This window comes from Astyanax mexicanus, chromosome 1 (assembly GCF_023375975.1).
Source record: "Astyanax mexicanus isolate ESR-SI-001 chromosome 1, AstMex3_surface, whole genome shotgun sequence".
NCBI lineage: Eukaryota > Metazoa > Chordata > Actinopteri > Characiformes > Acestrorhamphidae > Astyanax > Astyanax mexicanus.
In genome coordinates this window covers 30928382-30953375 of record NC_064408.1, presented here as the reverse complement: position 1 = coordinate 30953375, position 24994 = coordinate 30928382, and the positions used below count along the sequence as shown (strand labels likewise).

Genomic DNA, 24994 nt, shown 5'->3' with positions numbered 1-24994 from the left:
GCCCCTATCCATGCCTGTACACAATGAACGTGAGCAAAAAAAGAAAATAGTATTTTTCATGTGCCCCACTCCCTACTGGGCCCTGGATAGCCAGGCCCACTTTTCCCCCCACTACCACATCCATGGTTGGTGAGCTGATGCTGGAATTACAGTCAGAGCTCTGAGTTTAAAAGATTTATAACTGGAATTTTAAAAAGTTCAAATGTATATCTGCGGTAGTGAAACATTTAAGATTCTGTGTTTAAGGTTCTGTGTTGAGGACATAAGTACATATTTCAGTATAAAAAAGACTAAACATTTATAAACTCTGATTTTGCTCAATAGCTATTTATTTTGAACTCCCTTAAAATGGGTATTCTCCTCCCTAGATATTGTCTGGAATTGCATGGCTAGTTCTCATGTGTGTTTAGTTCTTGTGATAAACGTGTTTTTGGAGAGCAGCCAGGTGAACTGTGATGTTCCAAGGTGAAAAAGTGTAAACGGTCACCCTGTGCCGCCGATACATTGTGTAGTGTGAAAGCCACAACAATTGAAGGGCTCACGATTACAGCACAAACAGATGTGTAGTATGAACAGCACAATAACCTGACAACACAAAATGCTGTGTATTGTGAACCAGGCATTATGATTCCTAAATTTGCATTTGCATTGTAGCATAATAATTTAGTAATTTAGTAGCGTGCATTTTCACAGTGAAGTGGTCTGCGTTCTGAGTCTGTTCATGTTCATTCTGATACTAACACAGTGGATCCAACAATAAATTCAGCATTCAACTTCTTGTATAACGTCACTGATGGATTATCAGACATCCCAAGTTGCAAAAGTTGATTTCAGGGAGGCCCCCCAAACCGGGAAATTATATGTGACTCTATTGGCTGTGCTTCTCATGGGGTAAAAAGTGATTGAGTGCCCTCTAGAGTTGCCTTTCTTGCAGTAAATTATGATGATGTGCCTCTAGATCATGAATAGTCTGATAGTGTGCCTTAATAAACTCTACTTAATGGCAAAAGGCAAGAATGTTGAAGTTGTCCGTTTTTTTTTATTAATTTCAGTTGTCTGTCACCTATTCTATCCATGTAAGTTTTTAGTTCTATCCACACCCTTTCTAAAAGTGTTTATATGGCATGAAACTTACTATACAGTCTGAGCTGTAATCCTGGTACAGCAACAGTGTTTAACTTGGTCAAACAACTGTTTATTTGTAGCTATAAAGAACAAGTTTATCCTAATAACATTAACAGTATTTTTAGTAATATGAATATTGTATTGTATCTGTGGTGAGGTGCATTGCAATAAGCACCCAAAGCCCTCACCTAAAAAGGTGTAATACTGACTATGCCACCCCTATATTTTGGAGAAAAAGGGGAACCCTGCGCTAGGCCACCCAGCAAAATAAATTTAAGTACCATAACAATATACGTTCATCAAATAGTCAATGTAAATTTTATTTCAGTTAATTATAAAAATACATTAAGAGTAAGAGTTTTTTGTCTTGTATTGTTTTAACGTCTTCAATATTAATAAAAAAAGAATTTAAAAAAAGAAAACACATTGAAAGAGAAGAGGTGTGTCCAAACTTTTGACTCCAAAACAGCAACTTTACAGGAGTGAGAAAAAAACTTGTAAACTTTCAATGATAGTCAATGTAAAAAGAGTTTATTTCAGGTCATTTTAAAGAGTTTCTATTGGTCCGTTTATCAAGAAATTTAGGCACAGTATAAGGGACAGTTTGTCTGTTCAAATTATGTAGTAAACTAAAAATCGACCAAAAAAATTTTTGGACAGCGACGATATCCTCTAAGCCTGGCTGGGTCCAGCCTCCAGTTCATCCACAAGGAGCTGCTGCTTCTTCTTAAGGATTTTGTAGAATTCCACCTTCACAGCTCGTCCTCCCGAATGAAGCACATTGTACAACATCCTCATTTGTTCCTGAGGTGGTTTTGTAACTTTGATGTTATCGTACATTTCCTTGCTGATCATTTTTTGCTTTTCTAAACAGTCCAGTATCTCCATCACAGAGGAAACTCTCTGAATGAGCTGTTCCCTGTGATCATCCACAAATGCAACCCCTGAAATACAGATAAATAGATAAAGAGACACAGTAAATGGATTTTAACCTGAATTAAGCCTATTCATCATACACTATATTGCCAAAAGTATCTGTTAGCCTGCACTGCGTTTGGTGATGTAAGGCTTAGATGGATCTGCTCGACCCATTCTTTCACTGATGTTATTAGAAGCAGTCATAGGCGCTTGGTTTTATACACCTGTGGCCATAGAAGTGACTAGAACCTGAGTTCAGTGATTTGGAGGGGTGAGCAAATACATTTAGCAATATAGTGTAAAAGAGGATAAAATATTTGTTAGTATCACTATTGCAAATTTTGTAAAATTAATTATCAGAAGGTCTTACATTCTGCTTCTGTCTGGAGTTTGACTTCTTGTGTACTAATATCTGAAAAGAAAATATAGAAATTGTCATGTATGTTTATGTAAACATAAATCAGTATACAAAAAGCAAGAACACTTGTCTACCTGTAAGAAAGACCAGCCGGGGCTTCCACACCTCCTGCTCATCTTCATCCAGCAGCCCTATTTTGGCATCCTCAGCATCAATGTCTATGAACACCTCAAATGTAGGGTGATAGTTGGGACCATAGTCACACTCAAATGTCTCATCCTTGTGGAAAAAACAAGAACAGAGTTTTTTGTTCCAAGAAATTAAACTGTCTCTGAAATATCTCAACTCATTTTATTTACAAATGAATGCAATGTTATAATAAGCTTTGTGGTGAGGAACTTAACTAGTGAGCACTGTAATTTACCTCTGGCTGAGATACATAAGGGTCACAGGAAGGCCTGTATTTTCTACCAGGGGTCAATTGACATTTAGAGCTGGTGTCAATGTATTTGCTGGACGGATGTTTTTTCATCACCTTGAAGGACAGGAAAATCAAAGTCAAAGTCAATGTTTTCTACCTTACTATGTATATAATAAAAAAAAACATAAATAGCTAAGTAAAATCCCCCTCAGTAGTAAGAGCAGTGATAGTGGTGCAAGCTGACCTTAGTGAAATCTACAGTAGTCAGATTAGAATTAAGGAAATTAAGATTCTTGTGTTAAAATTTCTCTATCACTGCATAATAGAAGCCCACTGCCAGGCCAGTTGCAATGGAGCAAGGAAACCAAGCAATTGCTTGGGGCCCAAAGCTGGTCTGGGGCCCCCAGACAATGAGAGGTTAAGAATTAAATGCAGTGACAAACTGTGAGAGTCCCCCATTAAATTCTGTTACTGTCCATGAACTTGACACTGTTTTCAGAATCCTCCTCAAGGTAGAGCTTAGATCAGGCCCAAAATATCCAGCCTAACCTGGTCCAAGCCAATGCACGTTCTGCACAAAATCCTGACAACCACCCCCCCCCCATTAAGTGTCCTTTTTAGCCCGAGTCTGATTTAAACCCGACATTTTTTTAGAAAGTAGAGTGTTAAAACTTTTTTGGGCTGTTTAAATGCATCTGTTCAGGAATGATGTTAATTAAAATTAACACTGAACACTGCAACACTGAAGAAGAGCTATTATTTAAGAAAAAATGTTACAGGAACAAAACAATATTTTAAAGCTTAATAAACACATAAAATAAATAAAATAAAAACAAACAGCTCTGGAAAAAAATAAGAGACCACTTAAAAATAATTAGTTTCTTTGATTTTACCAAATTGAAAACCTCTGGAATATAATCAAGAGGAAGATGGATGATCACAAGCCATCAAACCAAACTGGACTACTTGAATTTTTGCACCAGGAGTGGCATAAAGTTATCCAAAAGCAGTGTGTAAGACAGGTGGAGGAGAACATGCCAAGATGCATGAAAATTGTGATTCAAAAACAGGATTATTCCACCAAATATTGATTTCTGAACTCTGTTTGTAAATGAATCCAACCACACAAAACAGGGTTACAAGCACTTAATGGACTTCTGAATTGTAGTTTACCTCTTCAACTGGCACATTCCTTGGCAACAGGTGGATGTTTAGTTTACTCATTCTTTGTCTGACAGACAGTTTTTTATGAAAGAGTAATACTTGGCCACTGATGGGATTAGCTGAGAATAGATTTCTTAAAAGGCCAAAGAGAGAAAGTGCTTGGATGCGTATGATCACATGAGTGGTCGTCACTCTGAGGGGTGGAATGATCTCTACATTACCAGCAGTGAAATGTGCCACAGTTTGCTGATTTTCATCTGTAAAATGTGAACAGAAACAGGATAAGTGGTTAAAATAGTCTACAGTCTGCAGAGTAAACAACTAAGGCATCTGTTATGGATGAGCTAAAGTTAGCATGCTCCCTGTAGACAGTAGACATGTTACTAACACTGGGTGTAATTATGCTTTCTATCAATCACAAATGACCCTACTCTGTGATTTTTATTAGCTTTTTGAAGGAAGCCTACCTGTCTCAAGATGTTTTAAACATCTTATATTGAACCATTTTATATTACACTAAATATTAAATTAAACTTTTGAATTAGCCTCAATTTTATTTTAATGTTCAGAGACAAACTCACCTGAAAGTATCTCACAGTGTGGAAGATACAAATGACTAATTAATCCTTTGCAGTCAATATCATACAGAGGTCCTGCAGGCTGCATCTGACCTAATCCATCCAGGAGACGAGCATCCCAGGAGACAATTCTGTACAGCACCTCCCCTTTCTCCTTCATCTCAAACACAAGGCTGGTAATTTTACACTGAAACAGACCAGCATGAGGGCAATGAAACCTGCAAGGAAGAAGACTCAACTGTCATATTTAATACCTTTTCCAGTTTCTTATCCTTTTTGTTTAATATACATGATTCTCAATCTAGACCAGGAAACAGCAGCCAGTCCATGTTTTCTCTGTTCCAGCTCCTCACAGACATGAACACAGGTAATCAGGAGCTTAAGCCTAAGGTATTAACTGGAAGACTTTCTGGTTAAGAAAACAAAGCTGACATAAGTTAACATTTTACCTGTAACAGATGGTGGTCCCATCCCCTGAAGTGACTTCAGTCTCTTCAGGAATGAACAGTTTAGTATCTGCTGAGAGCAGCTAAAGTAGAGAAGAACAGAGGAGGACAAGCATTTATTTTATTTGAAATTCATCTTCACCTATTAAGTAATACAAATGTTAAACCATTGACCGTATTTTTTGCAGTATAAGGTGCACTGAAAATCCATTATTTTTTTCCAAAAATCATCAGTGTGCCTTTTAATCTAGAGAGCCTTATGTATGAATTGTACCAATCAGGTTGTAAACAGCAGTAAAGCCACTCCGCTGAAGTACAGCATTATACAGGAGTTTCAGTTTAGCTCACTGGGGCTGGAGTAGCATTAGCATTAGCCACTAACCGCTATTTCCCTGTTCAGAGGTATTATCGACCTGTAGCCTGCTCCTTATCACGGCTAGAACTGCCGCTAACCGCAGCGCTAGTTCTTTCATGTTCAGAGGTAAGTATATCGGACCTGCGTGTTTACCATGTTAAAGCAAGCTACGTGGTACAAACCGCTAGATAATATGACCCTGGCTTACCAGAGCACTCAGGGTTACTTAGTTAACTAATAGTGGTTAGCCGCTAATGCTAATGCAACAGCCTTAATGATGGAGAAATGTATGAATCTAAGCATACTGTAGATAAATGGAAGCGCTTTACTCGCCCAAATAAACAGTTTTCAGTAGATAAATCTGTGTACATTGACATCCGGCGCTCGTTTGATTTTAAAAGTCTTTTTTTATTACAGTTTTGTTTGTTTAGCTTATCTTTACTTTACTTAGTTAGCTACTCCCCCACCACCACCTAACAGTGAGATCTGCCGAATTAGAAATTCTTTAAAGTGTCTCTTAAAATGCATGAAATGACGAGTATGCATGAAAATACACCAGAAAACAGGTGTCCATTGATCTTATAATACAGTGCACCTTATAGTGCAAAACATATGGTATAAGGACGTTTTGGTATAAAAGATTCCTTCTATTTTTGTAATAAAATTACAAAAATGATAAAATCAATCAAATGATGTTGTACTTCATCTTATTAACACATAAATGAGACAAGGGGTATAGATGCATCAAATGCAATTGAGTGTTGTAAAGCTGCACGTTTACTAATATATTTAGAATACAGAGGCATATTTTATACCAATAAGACTAGCATGTACAATATACTTAAAATAGGCCTGAAAGAAACATCTGACTACACCAATCAAGTCAATCCCACACTAGCTCAAAACAGTAAATAAACAAATAGTTTAACAGTCAAATAACTTCTTTAAATGCTTTTGTAAGATTTGTCAGAGGATTACATTTGCAAGTCTGGCAGGTAAAGGCTTGGCTGAGCAGTGTCTCATTTCACGGAATATCATTATAATAAAAAAAAACCAGACAAGCAAACCAGCTGTTCTGAACAGAGCTGCTGACGCAGGTTTATGGTGTTCTTGGTGGTTGATCATTGAGGTATTTTAACCTAAACATGTCACACACTTTTGATTCTAACCTCAGAAAACTGTGTTAATCTGTGGAATCTTTAAGCCTCATTTTAATTCAATACACACACATTTCGCTAACACAATTAACAGTACTTACAACAGTAATAAACATTGTTAAATGGTTCAGTAATGCCTCAACTAATTATATATTGGTAAATGTTAATTAACACTAATTAAACATTACTCAATTTAAATGTTTACGAATGTTATAAATAATAAATAATTGACATTAGTTCAAACATTTGTAAACATTAATAATGTTCCTGTAATAATGTATCTCTATTGTGAAGTGTTTTTAAAATTAAAATTCAGGTTTTTATTAGTTTTGAATTACTTTATCTTTACAGGCTTCAGTTTAATAAACATGGCACTCACTTCTGCAGCATCAGTGTATGATGGTTTTGACTTAGAGTCTCCAGAAAGCTCCTCTTCTGAAAAAACAAAAAAAAACAAAAAACAACACAAACATTTATTACCTGGAACAACAGTGCAGGTAACACAAATGTTCAGGTAACTCGTTCTGTACTATTCTCTATTGTGTTGATTTTGTTTATGTGTGTGTGCAACATTTTAGGAATCTGGTATTATAAATAATCACTACATGATTTGGTCATTTTAGTACATTTCTCTATTTTTTTTGTATGTTATTTTGTACACCTATAGAGAGTAATACATTACCTATGCCACATTAGTGTTTATAGTGTTTCAATGTTACAGATGGGTTTAAATACTGTAAAACATTTTCTTAAATAATTGTAAATACAGGCAATTGTTTTATATAGAACCATGACAACTTAAAGAATCACACAAGTTCTTCAAATGATTGAAAAATATTTTGCAGATGTTTTTTTGTACTATTTTAATGAGTAAAACAAACCTTTGCAGTATTTAAAATGAAAAATGTAGGAAATGTCTATATGTACAGAAATGCGTTTGGACTTGGTGCATTTTGGGTTTTTGTTAGTGCACTGCGTAGTCATTCAGACCAATAAATATTTAGATATTTTTGTAATGGTGCTTCTGTAGACATTGATCTCTTAGGATTCTTAACAAACAATTTTTTTCTGGATGAAAACCCTCCCTTATTTCAAGTACACCATATTGCCAAAAGTATCTACTCGCATACTGTTCCTGAGCTAATCTGAAGGCCACTTTATGTTTGAAGGTCTGTAGTGATTGACTCTACAGAAACTAGCAACCTCTTCACACTATGCACCTCATCATCCACTGACCCTGATCTGTCGTTTCATGTTGACAAAGCGAGTTGATGTTGTTCCCAGTTGCTTCCACTTTGTTATAATAGCACTGACAGTTGACTGTGGAATATTTAGTAGTGAGGAAAGTTCAGGACTGAACCTAAAGAAGTGATGCATCCTATCATGGTACCACAGTACCACACTGGCATCTAAGCAGAACTCTGGATTAAACTCCCCAGAACACTGATTTCTGGTTCTGACGCACTTAATCCAACAAATTGACTAATAGCTGATAACATTTTTTTTCCTAATTAAAGTACAGTTAAAGAAAGGAAAGCAGTAATGCAGAGTAGGAGCAGGTAAAAACAAGACTTAAGAACCCCTACTGTAGTGTCAGCCAGAACACTATAAGTCATAACTGGTGAGATTAAGGCACTGGCCCATATTTACCAAGAGTCTTCTACCAAAACTAGAATCAGAGAAGTCCACATAACAGTTTTTAAGTGAACTGTTCCTAACAAAGACAGGTTAAAATAGAATTTAAATAAATATTACCTCAATTAATTTCAAAATGCTATTACTAGTAGCTTTTAAATATCCATAAATCACCCACCTGATTTTACACCCTGATCCTGTTTTGTGAAGAGCCACTTCTTCAGCACTCCTCTATACTCTTCTTTTCCCTGATATTCTTTTTCAAATACAAAATTCTTCGGGTTTACCTTCGCCTCAATTCTGAATTCTCCTTTATACATCTCCCTGATCTCCTCCATCTCCTGTCTGTGTTTCTTCTCCATCTCTCTCTTTAGTCTCTTTAACTTTTCCTCCATCTTTGTTCTTCTCTCTAACTCTCTTTCTAGCTCTCGTTCCAGTTCTCTCTTTTTCTCTTCATCCCTCTCTTCTTTCATCCTTCTTTCTAGTTGTGTTGTTCGGTTGTTAAGCTTTATCTCTCCTTCGTGTTCTTGTACAGTTCCCTCTATCTTTCTCAGAGAGTTTTTCATCTTATTTTGTAGTTTTTCTTTGATCTCTCTCTCTTCCATCATCCTCTTCTCTTCTCTTTCTCTGATGATCTTTGTCTCCATTGCTCTGATCTGAGACTGTGTCTCCAGGTAGATCTTACTGCTGTAGAATTTCTCTCTGTTTTCTTCCACCATCTTCTCCATCTTCTCCAGCAGCTCTGAGATCTGAGAACCATCTCCACTCTCCTTAATGTTGAGACAGTGAAACCTGTTCCCACATTTCTCCACAAGTCTCTGGACCTCCTGGTGTCCTGATTGGATAAACTCTTCAATGTTCTTCTCCTGAACTTCATCAGTAACAGTGAAGAGGATCATGGTGTTCCTCCAACATCTCTCTCCAAACATCTCCTCCATTTTCTCCAGCATCCCTCTCTCCTCTCCTGTAGACTGCTTCACTGGTAGGACTAGGAGGAAGGCGTGTGGTCCTGGAGCAGACAGACGGACACAGCGCTCCACGTTCTGTCTCAGCTCCTCCAGAGAGAGTCCAGGACAGAAGCAGTCAGGAGTTTCCACCACAGTCACCTGCCTCCCAGCCACCTCCCCCTGTCTGCTCTCACTCTGCTGCCTCACTGTAGAAGCTCCAGCCTGGCTCCTCTCCTCTCTGCCCAGGATGGAGTTTCCTGCTGCACTCTTCCCACATCCAGTCCTCCCCAGCAGCACCAGTCTGAGTTCTGCTGCAGGACCTGATGCTGGAGAGACTGCACTACACCGTTCTCCACTCACTGAAGAACAACAGGAAAGAGACAGTGAGACTAAAGATTAAATATATTACAGCATTCTGATGATTATTATATTCAGATTAATATTTAAGATTCTATTTTAAACTGTAATGATTTACTTGTTGGAGAAAGGTCCTCCAGACTGCTTCTTCTCCTGAGTGATGCTGCTGAATCTGGAGTCTCTCCACTCACTGAAAATTCATAACCAGCAGAATGGAGATTACATTACTGAGGTGAAGTACTCTGTAAATGGTTTATATTTTTTAATAAATTATAATAATTCGATATTGTGTAAAGCTCAGACCTAACAAAAAGTGGTGCTATTTACAGAAAGTCTACCCACCGGTGGAAGTACAAATTAATGTTTTATTTACTAAATGTCTCGTTAATATTTCTGGATTTCCCCACAATCTATAAAAATAAAAAAGCCTGACTTTACTGTTGGTCAGGTATTTGTGCAAAATGTACTCATAAATAATAAGTTACTGTAAAGGTCCACTGAGTGTAACATGCTCGAATGGTCTAGAGCTTTGCAACATGTATAGCATCATACTATAATAATTCAATCATTTCTTTACCAGTGTGAACAAAATAATGAAGAGCTTCAGTAATGCAGAGTTCACACAACCAGAGCACAGAGGAGAAATATCTGTTCAGAAACAGATATTATTTAACGATAACGATATGCCTTACACAAAATTATTTTATTTATGATATTGGTTTCAATGGAATGATATTCAATGTTGTTCAATTCAAGCATCATTACAAAAGGCAAAGCTAGACAGATAATAACTAAACAGGACTGGTGAAATAAACAAGGAAATAAACTAGAAATAAACAAAGAGTAAACAGAGATAACTAGGCACAATAAACAAGGGCTATAAGCAAGAGATAAACGTGGAAAGCCAGACAACATGAGTTGGTGCAAAGACCGACCGCATACATGGACTAAGGGAACCTATTTATACACACAGGAAACAATCACTAACCAAGAACACCTGGGGAAGGGGCGGAGCTACAAATGAGACAAGTGGTGGAAAACTACTGAGACAGGAGACACAGAGGAGCACAGGTCACGTGGGGAAAACACACAGAGACATGAGACAGGGCTAAGATGTGACATCATTTACAAACATGTTGACTTCACACTCCTATAGTGTAGGATTATAATAGACATGCAATGTAAACTATACTATTTTTAGAACAACCTCTTTAACCTCACACTCACACAATTACGTACTGTTTGAAGGCTCCAACCCCATGCTGTTTCTTCTTCTAACTGGAGCTGATGGGTCTGGATCTGTTTTTCTCTTGTTTCCCTCCTCTAGAAGTCTGTCTTTTTCCTGCATCTGCTTCTCTCTCTTTATTAGCTGTGTGTATCTCTCTCTTAGAAGTCTCTGCTGCTCCTCAAGCTGTTTATCTTTTTCTCTCAGTTCAGTTTTCTGTTGCTCCAGCAGGATCATCATCTCCTGTAGTTCACTCTCTTTCTCTCTCAGCGCATCATTCTTCTGATTCTTCTCCTCTATGGCCTTTCTATTAACCATTAAGTTGTTTAATCCTAAAAAAATCAGTTACAATAGATTTATTATTTTATCGTTAAATAATAAACATTGTGAATACGAAACACAAATATAAAATAAAGAATCAAATCAAGCATGAAGACTGTGAAGGTAAATTAATAAACACTACGGCTTAAATGCTTGGGATCACTGTAAAATATTTTTGCTTTCAGTGGAAACATGTGAGATTAGTAAATATAGCAAATAAACAAGACATACAGACTTTCAGAATAAGAAGTTTGAACAGAAATAAAGTCTACTTTTTTGCCTTACAGTCAGGCAGACTGGTATTCTATTTGACATTTTTGAGAGGTAATCTGATGTGATTTCACCCAATTCTTCCTAAGGCATCTCCCACAACTCTTCTTAAATATTGATGACACATTTAGGAGGATCATTCTCCTGTTGTAGGATGAAATCCCTGTCCACTGGGTATGGCATGGTGTTGCAAAATCTTGAGGTAGCCTTCCTTCTTCAAGTTCCACTTTATATAAATCTCCTATTTTACCGCTAGTCTATTCCTAGTTTACCCCCAGACTACCTCCACCATGCTTGAAAGCTGGCATCTTTTCATTGTTTCTGTGACTCACAAATGTTTTTCTGTTTTATCCAAAGACCTGAAACTTGGACTCATCTGTCCACAGCACCTTTGTTTAATATTTCAGTGTCTTTCCTTTGGGCCCATCAAAGTGTTTACTTTTTATTGGCCAGTGTGATGTATGACTTTTTTTCTTGCCAATTATGCCATGGAGTCCAGCATTCTGAAGTGGTTTCTCTTTTGCTGACACAAAAAATCATACAAAGATCATGTTTGTAGACTGTAGCATATCCTGAAAAGCTAATAATATAAAAAGCCTCACTTATATAAAAATGAAGATTCCAAGACTTCTGACTTCCAACTAAATGTTGAGAATAACATTCCTCAGAAAAAAATACATTTTGTATTATGCCAAATCAACAAACAGCCTACATACAAATATTATATACATATATCTGCAGAGAGTAGAAATGTGGAGTCACTTCTTATGGATGCTTTGATTTACTCTGTGGGGGTGTTTGCTTTCCGATTTCTTTAAATAAAAATATTGTCATTTAGAGCATTTAGTTGTAGAAAATGAGAAATGGCTGAAATAACAAAAAAGATGCAGAGCTTTCAGACCTCAAATAATGCAAAGAAAAGAAGTTCATATTCATAAAGTTGTAAGAGTTCATAAATCAATATTTGGTGGAATAATCCTGGTTTTTAGTCTCAGTTTTCATGCATCTTGGCATGTTCTTCTCCACCAGTCTTACACACTGCTTTTGGATAACTTTATGCCACTCCTGGTGCAAAAATTCAAGCAGTTCAGTTTGGTTTGATGGCCTGTGATCATCAATCTTCCTCTTGATTATATTCCAGAGGTTTTCAGTTAGGTCAAATCAAAGAAACTCATAATTAAATTAAATTTAAGCGGAGCTGTATGTACATACTCACCAGTCAGCAGAGCAGATTCCTCCATTTTTATTCTCTCCTCTTCTGTCCATTTTCTGCTCTCCTGTAGAAGAGAATAAAACAGGGTAAACATTTCACGCATGATGTCATACTGTATTATATATGATTATTAATTGCTTCTCTGATCAAATTACTGCTGGTGTGTCAACATAAGCATATTAAGTACTAAAAGCTGATATTACTAACAGAGTGTTTAAAGAACAGAGAGAGAGAGAGAGTAAATGGATGTGTAAACGTTCTGAATAATGTTCTCTAGATTTAAAATTACATTAATACAGTTTAATAAAGATCAGAATTCATCAGAATAATGAGCTCACCTGAGTAACGATGACTTCATGAAATGGAAGAGACAAAATAAAACATTTAAAATACTGAAATCACAAAATATCAGTAAACATTCTGCTTGTATTTTCTATCTATTCTTGTTTCTTCTGTTCATCACTTTATAATAATACTGAGCTCCTGAATCCTGACTCTCTGATCACTGAGATGTTGGAGGAGAGGAAGAAAGTAATGAAAGTTAAACTGAAACTAAAGAGATGAAAAACTTCCTCCTTTTCTATAGTTGAAGATGAACTGCTCTGGAGCTTCTGGATCAGATTCTGAGACGTTAATCTGATCTTCTCCTCAGTAAGTCTGACTTAATCTAAAATCTGATCATCGAGACTTTGATGATATTAATGATAATTCATTTTAAATGTGAAATGAAGACAACTCCAATCAGTTCTCTCAGAACAACATCACTTTCTAATCTCTCACTAACATCAAATTTGTGTGTGTCTCTGTTGTTGATGTTCAGATGAACTTACCTTTTTTATATTCCCTCCTGAGATACCACTGTGAACATTAATGATATATTAATGTTTAATAATATGTTAAAATAGTGTAAAATAATGCTGATCATGTTTAAAGTGTAATGAATGAATAGAATCAGAAACTGTGAGTAAAGCTGTGAATCTGATCATGTGGTAAATCAGTCTAATGCTACACTGAACTGTTTCAGCAGCTGATCAGATTCTACAGATCTTTACAGGACTTTCTTTTGATGAGGATCTGTGTTGGTGTTGGAACTGTGTCTGATTCATTCATCTGTGAGGAGAAAGCTCTACACTCCTTACACTCTTACACTCCTCCCTCTTCATCCTCCTCTCTCTTATCTGTCTGATTACAGACACTGGAAGTGAAGAAAACAGTCTGAAGAGTTCAGGACTGAATCTGTGTTTAAATATAAAGATCTAATAATAACAGTTTCTCTGATCTGTTCTGAGTTCAAATGTAGAAATAAGAACTGAAACTCACAAAAATGTCCAGATTTAGATTAATCAGTAAAACATAAATAAACAAATTACATCATTATGTTATTTCCTGAAATTAGTAAACTGAAACGGTTCTGTGCAGCTTTTATTCATGTGGAACTGATTTACACATTTAATTACGTTGTGTGTGTGTGTGTGTTTTTTAATAAAATGCAATGTATTTAAAACGAACATGTTACAATTTGTGCTGCTTATGTTGCATTGATGTCTAAAATTACATTAACTTTTTTTTAAATGTGCAAATTAAATTAATTTTTAAATGCAAAAATGTTAAGTTCATAGATACTGCTTTAATGGAGTGATGTCAACACAGCAGTGCTACTTCATTAGTTCATATAGTAGCTTGATTACTATACTTGTATTAAAAATTTATTAAATCTGGTAATTTACACTCAGTAGCCCCCCCTCCCTCTCTCTCAGTCTTACACACACACACACACACACACACACACAAACACACACACACACACAGAAGCTGCTCCTGTTATTTCAGTGGTTCCCTCTCCTAAAGAACCTTTTACTAAGCACATTAAAAATATTCTAATATAAAAAGGATTAAAACAAATCTGAAATATTATAATGTAAAATGGCTGTAAAATGCTGTTTGCTGGGCAGATCACACTACAAAATTATTTTTGTCTCCTTATTAGTGAATGGTATCCAGAACCAACACCAGTGTCTACAGAGGAGCATCAAACTCACATGTTGATCCCACTGAAGCACAAAATCACACTGTTTAAATGTGTGGTCCTGATACTGATAACAGAGCTTTATAAACATTATGCAGACAGTGTCTATAAATACAGTGGAATAGTTAATAGTTCTTGTTATTATCCTTCTAAATAAAACATTACTTAAAATTATTACGATATTATTATGACACATTTTTGTTTTTTATTGTATTCAATTCCAAGGTTTATGTGTATTACTGTTCTAAGTGGTGGTGTACGATTACATAGTAAATAGTCTTAATAAAACATTAATAACATGATTTTGGTCATAATTTTGGTATAAAATTATAAAGTTTGTGAGTTTTACACTGTGAAAGTCAGACTGAACACATCTAGAAACACTGTAGTTCAGATCACGGTGGTTCAATCCTACATGGTTTAAACTACTGCTGTATATATATATATATATATATATATATATATATATATATATATATATATAAATTAGGAGAGTTTTGGGAAAGCTCTCATGTCCCTGTCTTTATTTGAGAAAAACACACCCCAGACTGATTTTAATTACTGTGTGTTTTCCTCAGAACTTCACTGTCTCTACATTCCTGCAGTGCAGTGAGATTATGCACAGGTGCATTGTGGGAAGGAAGGTGGATATAAGATTAAAGCTTTAATTTTGTGATCAGATTTTTCTGATCTCATGAATATTAATCTGAAAGCTGGTGTCAAGTGACTGATTAGAATAGAAACAGGAAGTTATTTCCATCAGTGGGAGAAGAGAGTGCAGTTATTTACTTACTGGAATGTCTGTGTGGAGAAAAGAGAAGAGAAGACAGAGTTAGATAAATCTCCATGAGAAGATGTAAGTAAAGTAAAATAGTTGGTAAATAGAAGAATGATTTAGTAACACTTCTAATCAGAATCTCCTTTTCTCATCTGTACTGTAGTTTATCATCCTTCACTGCTGCACTGTCACCCAGTGATTTTACTAGTGTGCGTGTGTAAGCTCTCTTTTCATGTTCTAAAGTGTGTGTGTGTAAGAGAGAGAGAGAGAGAGAGAAAAAAAGAGAGAGAGAGTGTGTGTGTGTAACCTGTCTACACACAGTACAGATAAACACATTTATTTATGACATACCTGGGTAAGACCTGGGTATATCCTGTAGAAGTAAATAAAACAATCTGATCATTTCATGAATGAATGGAACCATATATTAATATTAACATTTTGAATAATGATTATCATGTATATGTACAAATATGCTAAACTAATAATTGATTTAATACAACAAAAACAAACTTACATAGATAGTTTATAGTGTCGATAAAAAAATCATAATAATGCCCTTCTTTTTCTAAAAATAAATATTGATTTTCATGTTTGCACGTTTGTCATTTATAGGTGTTTTTTATGTTAGGAACGAAAATATGTCCTACATAATTTAGAAGATAAGTTTAGGGATGTTTAAGAAAGTACGAGGTTAAAAGAATTTAGCTTTAGGAAAATTTTGGGAAATGCACCTCAGATCTTGTGGTAAATCAGTCTTGTGCTGCACTGAACTGTTTCAGCAAATGATCGGATTCTGCAGATTGTGCATTCCTGCAGTGCACAGGTGCATTGTGGGAAGAAAGCTGGTGGACAATAGAGTAAAGCCTTCATTTTGTGATAATTTTTTTGACTCATGAATATTAATCTGAAAGCTGGCGTCATGAAGGTGCTGGAAAGGCTTGTGATGGCACATTTAAGACCTCAGGTTGGATCTTCTCTGCAATTTGCTTACCCTCCACAGATATGCTATCATCTCTATACTGCAGAGGCTGCACTCCTACTTGGACCAAAATAACACTTCAGGAAGAATCACCTTTTTTTTTTATTTCTCAAGTGCGTTCAACACCATCCAACATCAAATAGTGCAGGAGAAGATGGATAAAATGCAGGTCGACAAGTCCATGATCACCTGGGCCTTGGATTACCTGTCCGGAAGATCCCAGTATGTACGGACTGGAACCTACCAGTCGGATTGCCTGGTCAGCAGCACTGAAGCACCACAAGGAACTGTGCTTCAGGAAGGCTGATCAGGAGGGCTGGCTCAGTTCTTGGATGCTCACTGGATGGGTTCGAGGTGGTGGTCAAGAGGAGGTCACAGGTACAGGAGATCGTTTGTACCAACAGCGATCACACTGTGCAACACCTCGCATTGGACATTTAAATATGAACCAAATTGAGCACCAACAAATTGAGCACCTAATGGACATTACAGCTTTTAAAAATTCATTCACTCTGGATTGCCACTTTGTTTAGTCCCTGTAAGATGGGCCATTTATTTTTATTTTATTTATTTATAAATATATTACTACTATAGCCTTATTTATACTATTTTATGTGATTGGGTTCTGCAATATGTGATTTCTCCTCTGTAAATAATACAGTATGCACCTACGTACCTACCTACATACCTACCTATAGATTTCTGCATTATAATTTAATAGCAGTGATAAAAATAGAAACCGGAAGTTGGAAAAGAGAGTGCAGTTAATTACTCACCTGAAAGACTGTGTGGAGAAAAGAGAAGAGAAGACAGAGTTAGATAAATCTCCATGAGAAGATGTAAGTAAAGTAAAATAGTTGGTAAATAGAAGAATGATTTAGTAACACTTGATCTCCTAATCAGAAATCTCCTTTTCTCATCTGTACTGTAGTTTATCATCCTTCACTGCTGCACTGCTTTCACTACAACTCCATCAACATCTTCAGATAAACACTTAAACCTACAGCAGATCCTCAACCCTTCTAGAAATCTTCATCTTTAAACTACATTAAACACTTCATGCAGTGATTTTCTCTATTAATAGACAGTCCTGTGTTCCTCCATCAACAACAGCAGCACAGATGTGTGATCTATTCCTGTTATGGATCAGAGGTGCTGCCTGAGTGTGTAAAGATCTGGAGCTCAGCTCAGTTAATTATAGGACTTTTCTTTACTGATTGTTCAAGTATCCTGTATAATATGTAGTTTTTACCTTTTTATTTAATAGATTTACAAAAACACAAAATAGAGTGTGCAGGAGCATTACTGATTGTTGCTGTCTTAATAAAAAATATAAATCAACTAGGAAACAAGAGGAAACACTGCTTTTAACAGAAAATTAAAGTGTCAAACTCTGCTTTTTATGTAACAATACAATTTATAAAAACAATTCTAGTACTCAAAATAAAGTTTACTAGTTACTAAAAGAAATATAAATGATTATTAGTCTAAAGGAGACTACATAAAAGAGTAAATTAAATTTATTCACTGTAAAGTTTTACTTTAATTTAAAATCTACAGGTAAATAGATAATGATGCTGAAGTACAGATGTGACTCTTCATAGATAAAAGTACTGGATCTCCTGCTTTAACTGTCTCTTCTGAACTGAAGGGAGTGAAAAAGACAGGCTGCATGTGAGCATTGTGGAAGTGAAGATGTTGAGTGTAGGTGGAGAAATGTGTGTTTAAAGCTGCTGTTCTGTAGATCTGCTGCTGCTGTAGAATTCTGCATGTTGTTGAGCAGGTCAGCAGAGAGTAGACTCTGAGGAGAAGTGCAGGGTGTAGGGTGTGATTTGGGAATGTTGTGTAAATGTTAATGTGTGAAGTGCAGAAGTGCTAAATCAACTTCAGGACTTCTAACAAGTGGAGGATCTAAATGTGGAAGAAAATTGGGGGCTTTGGTTGAAACATCATGTTCAGGGTTCAGGACCTCTTAAAAAATGTTCGGGGGTAAAACCCTGGAAGCCCAGGCCAGAAAACCCCCTGTTATGGAGGAAAAGACCATCACAAAAAACCCAAAGCTGTAAAACTGATTAAAACTAGAAGTTTTTAGAACTCATCTGTTTCTACAACTGCTTTAATAATAATAATACTAAAATTAATGCTTTAAATATAATTTTAGTATATACTCACAGATTCTTATAGTACACTCCTCTGTTGTGTCTCCGCTGGTTACCTGACACAGGTAATCTCCTCTATCTGAGCGTCTGCAACTTCTGATCTGTAAGGAGACGTTTCCTCTCTGCAGCTCCTGAGTGATCAGACTCACTCTGTCCTCGTAGCTCCTCCCCTCTGTTACCTGTCTGTTCTTATAGAGACAAACACAGTCCGTCCCCTTAAACCACCTGATCTCCATCCCAACAGCACTGAGTTCAGGAGACAGGTGACACGAAAGAGTAACAGCAGAACGAGGCTGTTCTTCTCTACCACTTGGGCCAATGAGTTTGAACTCACCTGTGAGGGAAACATACACACACAAACCAAATATTGCCATTTCGATTCTTTTTATAAAACTATGGTGAAAATAAAAATATACAAAAATAATTGTTTTTCTGTATAAAATAATATAAAATGTGATATAATAATATATAATAATATATTAATGTGATATAAAATATCTTAAAAGTTTGACTCACTGTTACTTAAAGCTGCTGCCATCTTTATCTCCTTCTGTAGCTTCAGTCTAATACCATACCACACCCACACATGCTACACAAAGGAGAGATATCTCTTTATAATGATAATGATATTAATTATGTAGTTATGTAGTTCTATAGCTTGTAAGTTGATCACTCAAGTCTGGTGTTTACAGTTAGCTTTAGCATGATGCTAACTGCTCTTACATTTGATCTTCTTCACTCAGACATTTGTCTGATTCAGATGAAATATGTCAACATTTTAAAGCAGCTCATATCAGCTTTTTATCTGATAACAGTCTGATCATAATAATAAGAGCGAGTTTCAGCTTTTAATCCACAAATCTTCTAATCGACTCTCCATTTGATCTTCCAGAGCTGAAGCAGATCTACTTTCACTTCACTTCCTGCTGCTGCTGACAGACTCTCTGGGTTGCCAGAAAGTTCAAGAGTTTAAACTTTTACAAAACTAACACAACATCTGTTCCACAATTTCGATGTATCAATGTTCCAGACCTAATTAGAAAAAAGTATAATGTATTATTATTATTATTGTTATTATTATTAGGTTTGATTGAAATCATAGCTTATCCGATTTCAGTGAAGTTCATCCATAGACTGTATATAGCTGGACAGAGCATCGTCTCTTAAAAGTGAAGCCACCACAGGTAGGGCGCCCCCTGCTGTTCGGCTGCAGAAAGCTGTGTAACTCCACCCATTCCCATAGGTTTCAATGGCAAAACATACAACATTCAATCACGTTTTTTTCTAATATACTGTAATTCTACCTCCATTATTTAAATGCAGCAGCTAGTGTAACCTCTGCTTATATTGTCAAATTTTTATATCCCCACAGAATTCGGTTTTTAAAACGTTATTCAGCTCTATTCAAAAAAGGTGTGGTTATTGTAAAAGGGCTGCTTATGGGCGGGACCAATAACAGACCGTCAGCTCCGCTCCGCCCCGCTCTGCAGTCTGTGACCGCGAGGCAGCCCTCGGGGGCGGGGTTATTTAAATGAGTAGGCTGCTCTCCACAGTCTTTCTCCCTCCTCTGGTCTCTACTGCGCAGAATCAGGTGGCAGGATCGCCAACATGGCGGAAGATTTTGGCTTCATTTTCATTGAATGAATGGGAACGGAGACACGGCATCCATCTTTTTTACAGTCTCTGAGTTCATCATATCAGCTCTTAATGCTTCTCAGTAGTATGTAAGACTGATTCACTACTTTACTTAATTACTAAAATGCTGTATCTGTACCTTAATGAAGTGTTGTTTTTTTAATACTATCAGGACTGAGTGAAATTGATCTGTGATAACAGATTCGTACTTATATTTCTTATACTTCAGGTCTAAATCTGGAGTAAAATAACATAATTGTTATGATTCAAATGGCCTTTATTTTGAAATGACACATCATGCTGTCCTGTTATTAAGTGAGTGACACATACAAGTGGTGTAATATCAGGACTACGTGAAATTGATCTGTTATAACAGGTGGATTTATTTTAATACTACAGCACAGTATAATTACTTGATTTTAAGGGAGGGGGGACTTTTATTTTGAAATGTGTTCCTCCACACGCTGTTATCTTTAGTGTATGCGCTAGTGATGGCAAACCGAGGCTTTCTGAAGCACTGAAGCCTTTTTCCTAATTGTATCGAAAAAAGGTTCATTACTCGGAGCTTCATAACACAGTGGACATCAGCGGCACCTGGTGGGCAAAACCTGAAAGTGCTTTGTGTATTTAAAGGACGAGGGGCGTTTTTTTTTTGTCTTTTTACAGTTTTTAAACCTGTTCCAGTGCATTTACATGACATTTGAGGTTTAAATAAAAACTGAAAAAAGGAAATGGAAGAATACTTTGATGTCTTGGTAATTTAATGCATTATATTAAAAGACATAACTGTAATATATTTTTAATTAATATATAATACACTTAGAATGTACCTTGATAAGGCACACTGGAGAAACTACACTTGTAATTCTAATTGCATTCACATTGTTGCTTTTTTCCCTTCACCATGTTATTAATCTGTTAATATACCAAATTTTAAAATTATATTATTCACTATTATTCACATCTTTCCAAGCAGGGTTTGTAACATGTTTACATGTATCACTAGTCCATTGCCTATTTTTCCATAGGCAAGGCTCATGTAGATATGCTGCATGGGGGATATGGAAGAATTTGATGAAAGAAATGTATGCTCATAAAGGTGAAGGTGCTTGTGTAAGGGGCAGGGGGCACATATTTAATGGACGTGGTTATGTACATGTGTAATTTAGTTTTTATTTAGGAATAAAAAAATTTCCACAGTGCTGGGGTTCAGTTGGTTATTTCAAAATATGTTGTCATAAGGCAACACTTTTACTGGATGTATGCCATGACAGTACACACATTGAACTATGAGGATATATATATATATATATATATATATATATATATATATATATATATATATATATATATATATATATATATATAATTATTTTACACTCTTACAGAACTAATAAAATGCCATATGTCTAAAAGGCATAGTTTTCTTTCAAAGTTTATATTTTCTAAATAATAATTTTCTACCTTATTTGATGGCAAAAGTTCAAAGTGTTCCCAAACTTCAGAACGGCCTCTTTTTCTTACTGGTTCCATTCTAATATTTTATTATCTACTATCTATATCTTATCTATCTATCTATATATGATCTATCTATATCTTATCCTATCTATCTATCTATCTATCTATCTATCTATCTATCTATCTATCTATCTATCTCTATCTCTATCTCTATCTCTATCTCTATCTCTCGCTCTCGCTCTCGCTCTCGCTCTCTGTATCTGTATCTCCGCTAACAACCCTCGAACTGCGCGCCAGGATTTGCCGCTTTTGAATCTTTCCCTGAAGCAGTCACGTGGTTGTGTGCCGAAATGAAGCTTCGGACGTCATTGGTCACGTGATCTTTGTAGAACGAATCAAGCATCGGCTCAGTGATTCGAACCAATGCGTGTCGTTTTTTCAACACACGCCTCGAAGCTTCAGGTTCAAGGGTAGCATCACTAGTATGCGCGATCTGGGAGGCTGGACTGACTGCAGTTTTTTTAGGGGCTTATGAACTGCGAAACACCCGCGTTCTCTCCACTGGGCACGCACACGCATACACGCAAAATTAAACCGCGCTCTTTGTTGTTGTCTGGCGTGAAATCCCACTCCTGATAGATCCTGTGTGTATATGCGCGCGCGTGTGTGTGTATGTGGCCAGCCTGTTAGTCAGTAAGTCAGTCAATCATATATATATTGGGTTGGTTTTCCAAAAAGGCCTTATTCTGGTTCGTGTGAGAGAATAAGGTAAAAAAAATAAATGGTGTTTGATTGCTTAATGTGAGCAGATGCCCTGAAAAATCAATACTGAGTTTTAAGTTAGCTTTCCACGTTTAGCTATTTAAATTATACCAGATAACGAAGCTTCAGGAGTTATTTTTAATAGAGATATTTAAAAATGTGCCATCTCCTTTTTTGCTCTAAATCTGTTTAAAAAGTAATACACCTGTCCCCTGTATATAATTTGTGTGTCTGATCGAAATTATTTATTTGTTTTTAAATTACCCATCTACCCTACTTGGGAACTCCTCTCAAATTAATTTACAGTCCTTGTTTTTTTAAGGGAAGGTGGTGTGGCTGGGGTCGACGTGCTCAAAACCACTAAACCTCTGATCCTAGAAAACCCCCTGCCCATTAAAATGATAAAAAAATGTTCTAAATCATTCTAAACCCACATTATCACTAAAGCCAAAGCGGTAAATGTTCTGCACTGTCACCGGGTTGGATGAAGATGCTCATTATCAAGCAAATCAAGTGATCCAGCTGATCTTATAAGAACACAATCCCTAAGCCCTAATCCCTTGGCATTTGACATCTTTAGTTGATTTTACAATAGTGATAGAAGGGACAATACAGGATTTTGATACATTTCCTGTTCCACCACTTAAATTTCAAATGTACGTATCCAAAATATCTAAACGACTATTTTTTGTGAAACATGTACTTGTTATAAGACAAACTGTAAAATATGGTGGAAAAATAAGATCCTTAGATATAGTTCAAAAGACCGAATACCTTTGGACCACCTCAAAAAATAGCCGTTTTCTCTTGTCCCACACATTGGGTGACCAACTCCTTTGACAAATTTAACAATTAAAATAAGCTCTAAATAAATTACTTCCTATTGTATATTGTAGATTTGCATCTCCTTTACTTATGAAAACAACTTCTTTGGTCTACATTGTAATGCATGTTACAGTTTTTATGCTATTAAGTTGTGTCCCACAACATGCGTGCAACCCTGTTACCATAAGGAATTTTACCTGGCAGAGAAAGAGTTACAAATATTTGTCTACTGGCACAAAGGAAGTTATACCACAAGGACATTTTCTGCCCACAGTAAGTGCTCTAACAATTTTCAAGTTTTTTTCCAAAAATGTGTGTCACTCAGTGAACGCAACCCTGCTACTCATATTGTAAGACTAAAAATGAGTAGGGTCAATTTTTTCTTTATATATTTATATAATCGTGTTTGTTCTTAATCTTGTATACATAGCTAAATTTTACAGTTAGCATCTGTTCCTGTGGTAAACCACAACTTAGCCTAGATTTGCAACCCTGTTACTTGCAGCCCTGTTACTGTAAGTTACTAAATATATTGCATAATCTAATTTAAAAAACTGCTTTGATACCTGAGATTGACAAATCAAATTTTTGATAGTCTATTACATGTATTTAATAAATATATGACTAAAAAATGATCAAATTGAAGATCAAATTTTCAGAAGTGACCACCCCTGAAATGTACCAAAATCCTGGAATGTCCCAGATCAACTAGTGACCTTTTTTGCAGAATTTGTTAAAATATCCTATTTGGTTCCTGTTTAGCCTCTCTTCTGGGTAGGTTTGTTTAGAGAGTTAATTAAGACTTCATGTAAATGTACTCTTTGCTGTACATTACTGTTCTTGTGCTGCTACAGCCAGAGGAACTGTAAGTGTCCTGTTGTCTAAACATTTGAAATAATATTTAAAAAATTATATTCAAACTTTAAACTTATTTCTGCAACAACTACACAACATAATACTTGTACTTTTACTTTCTGTGCTTGAGTAGATTTTTTTAGAATAATCTACTTGCAATACTTAAGTACAAAAAATGTTGAATACTTTAGAACTTCTACTTAAGTATGATGCTTGAAGAACACTTTAACTTCTCCTCCTCAACTTCTATTTTTTGATAGACTGCTATAAATACATTACATTCAATACGTTAACATGTTTTAATTTGTGCAGATAGTGTTTCCCGATGAGGATCACCAGATTTAACAATCTGCAATAAACAGTCTGCAGAGGTCTTAAGTCTCCCGGAAGTTGCGGGAGTCTACCGCATATCAATAATAGCTCCCTGATGCCCGCAAGTCAGATAAAATCTCCGGGAATCTAAAACGAACCACAAACGCTCGCACAGGCGACACAGACTTTTTTCCTATGTGTAGAAAAGAGGGAGAGGGAGAGAAAGACGCTCCCCTCGTGTGCATATTCATGAAGAGCGTGCAAAAGAGAGAGGACTCTGATTGGCTGACTCACAGACTCTTTCCAGAGAACAGGCCAATCAGAATCCTGTCTGTTTTGCATACTCTTCATGAATATGCACACGAGGGGTGGGTAGTGTTTTTTCCCTGCTGGACGGCATGCGTTCAGGAGGATCAGGCTCCCATTAAAACTTATTTCACCTCTGACTACTCCAGTACATCCATGTCTGGTAAAAGCAAAAAAAAAAAACAATGAAAGTGAAATTAGCCACTGTACAGTTTGTAATGGGGATTCTAGCCTTGCCCACGGTGGGCTAAATAATTGCAAAAGGGATGTTGAAGTGAGTTATTGTGACTATCTATCTCTCTGAGGGGTTTGTGTAGAGGGTCCAAGTCCAGGTCTGATTTATCTCCCTGAAATTCATTTTTGCAGCTTGGGATGTCTGAGTCTGTCCCACAAGAAATGAAACGCG

At 36.2% G+C, this 24994-nt stretch overlaps 1 protein-coding gene across 1 annotated transcript; it reads right to left on the bottom strand.

Moving 5' to 3' along the window:
• Positions 1-1639: 1639 nt before the first annotated feature.
• Positions 1640-18973, bottom strand: LOC103025349 (trichohyalin). Its single transcript, XM_049467333.1, has 19 exons — positions 18952-18973; positions 18492-18769; positions 17053-17060; positions 16466-16545; positions 15310-15317; positions 13321-13348; positions 12829-12842; positions 12494-12554; positions 10701-11018; positions 9580-9651; positions 8336-9463; positions 6902-6957; positions 5014-5093; positions 4568-4782; positions 3996-4243; positions 2826-2936; positions 2536-2680; positions 2414-2455; positions 1640-2069 (listed from the first exon to the last, which is right to left on the bottom strand). Exons 1-19 carry the CDS (start codon positions 18971-18973, stop codon positions 1798-1800), a joined length of 3186 nt encoding a protein of 1061 aa, XP_049323290.1. The 3' UTR covers positions 1640-1797.
• Between the last annotated feature and the right edge of the window lie 6021 nt (positions 18974-24994).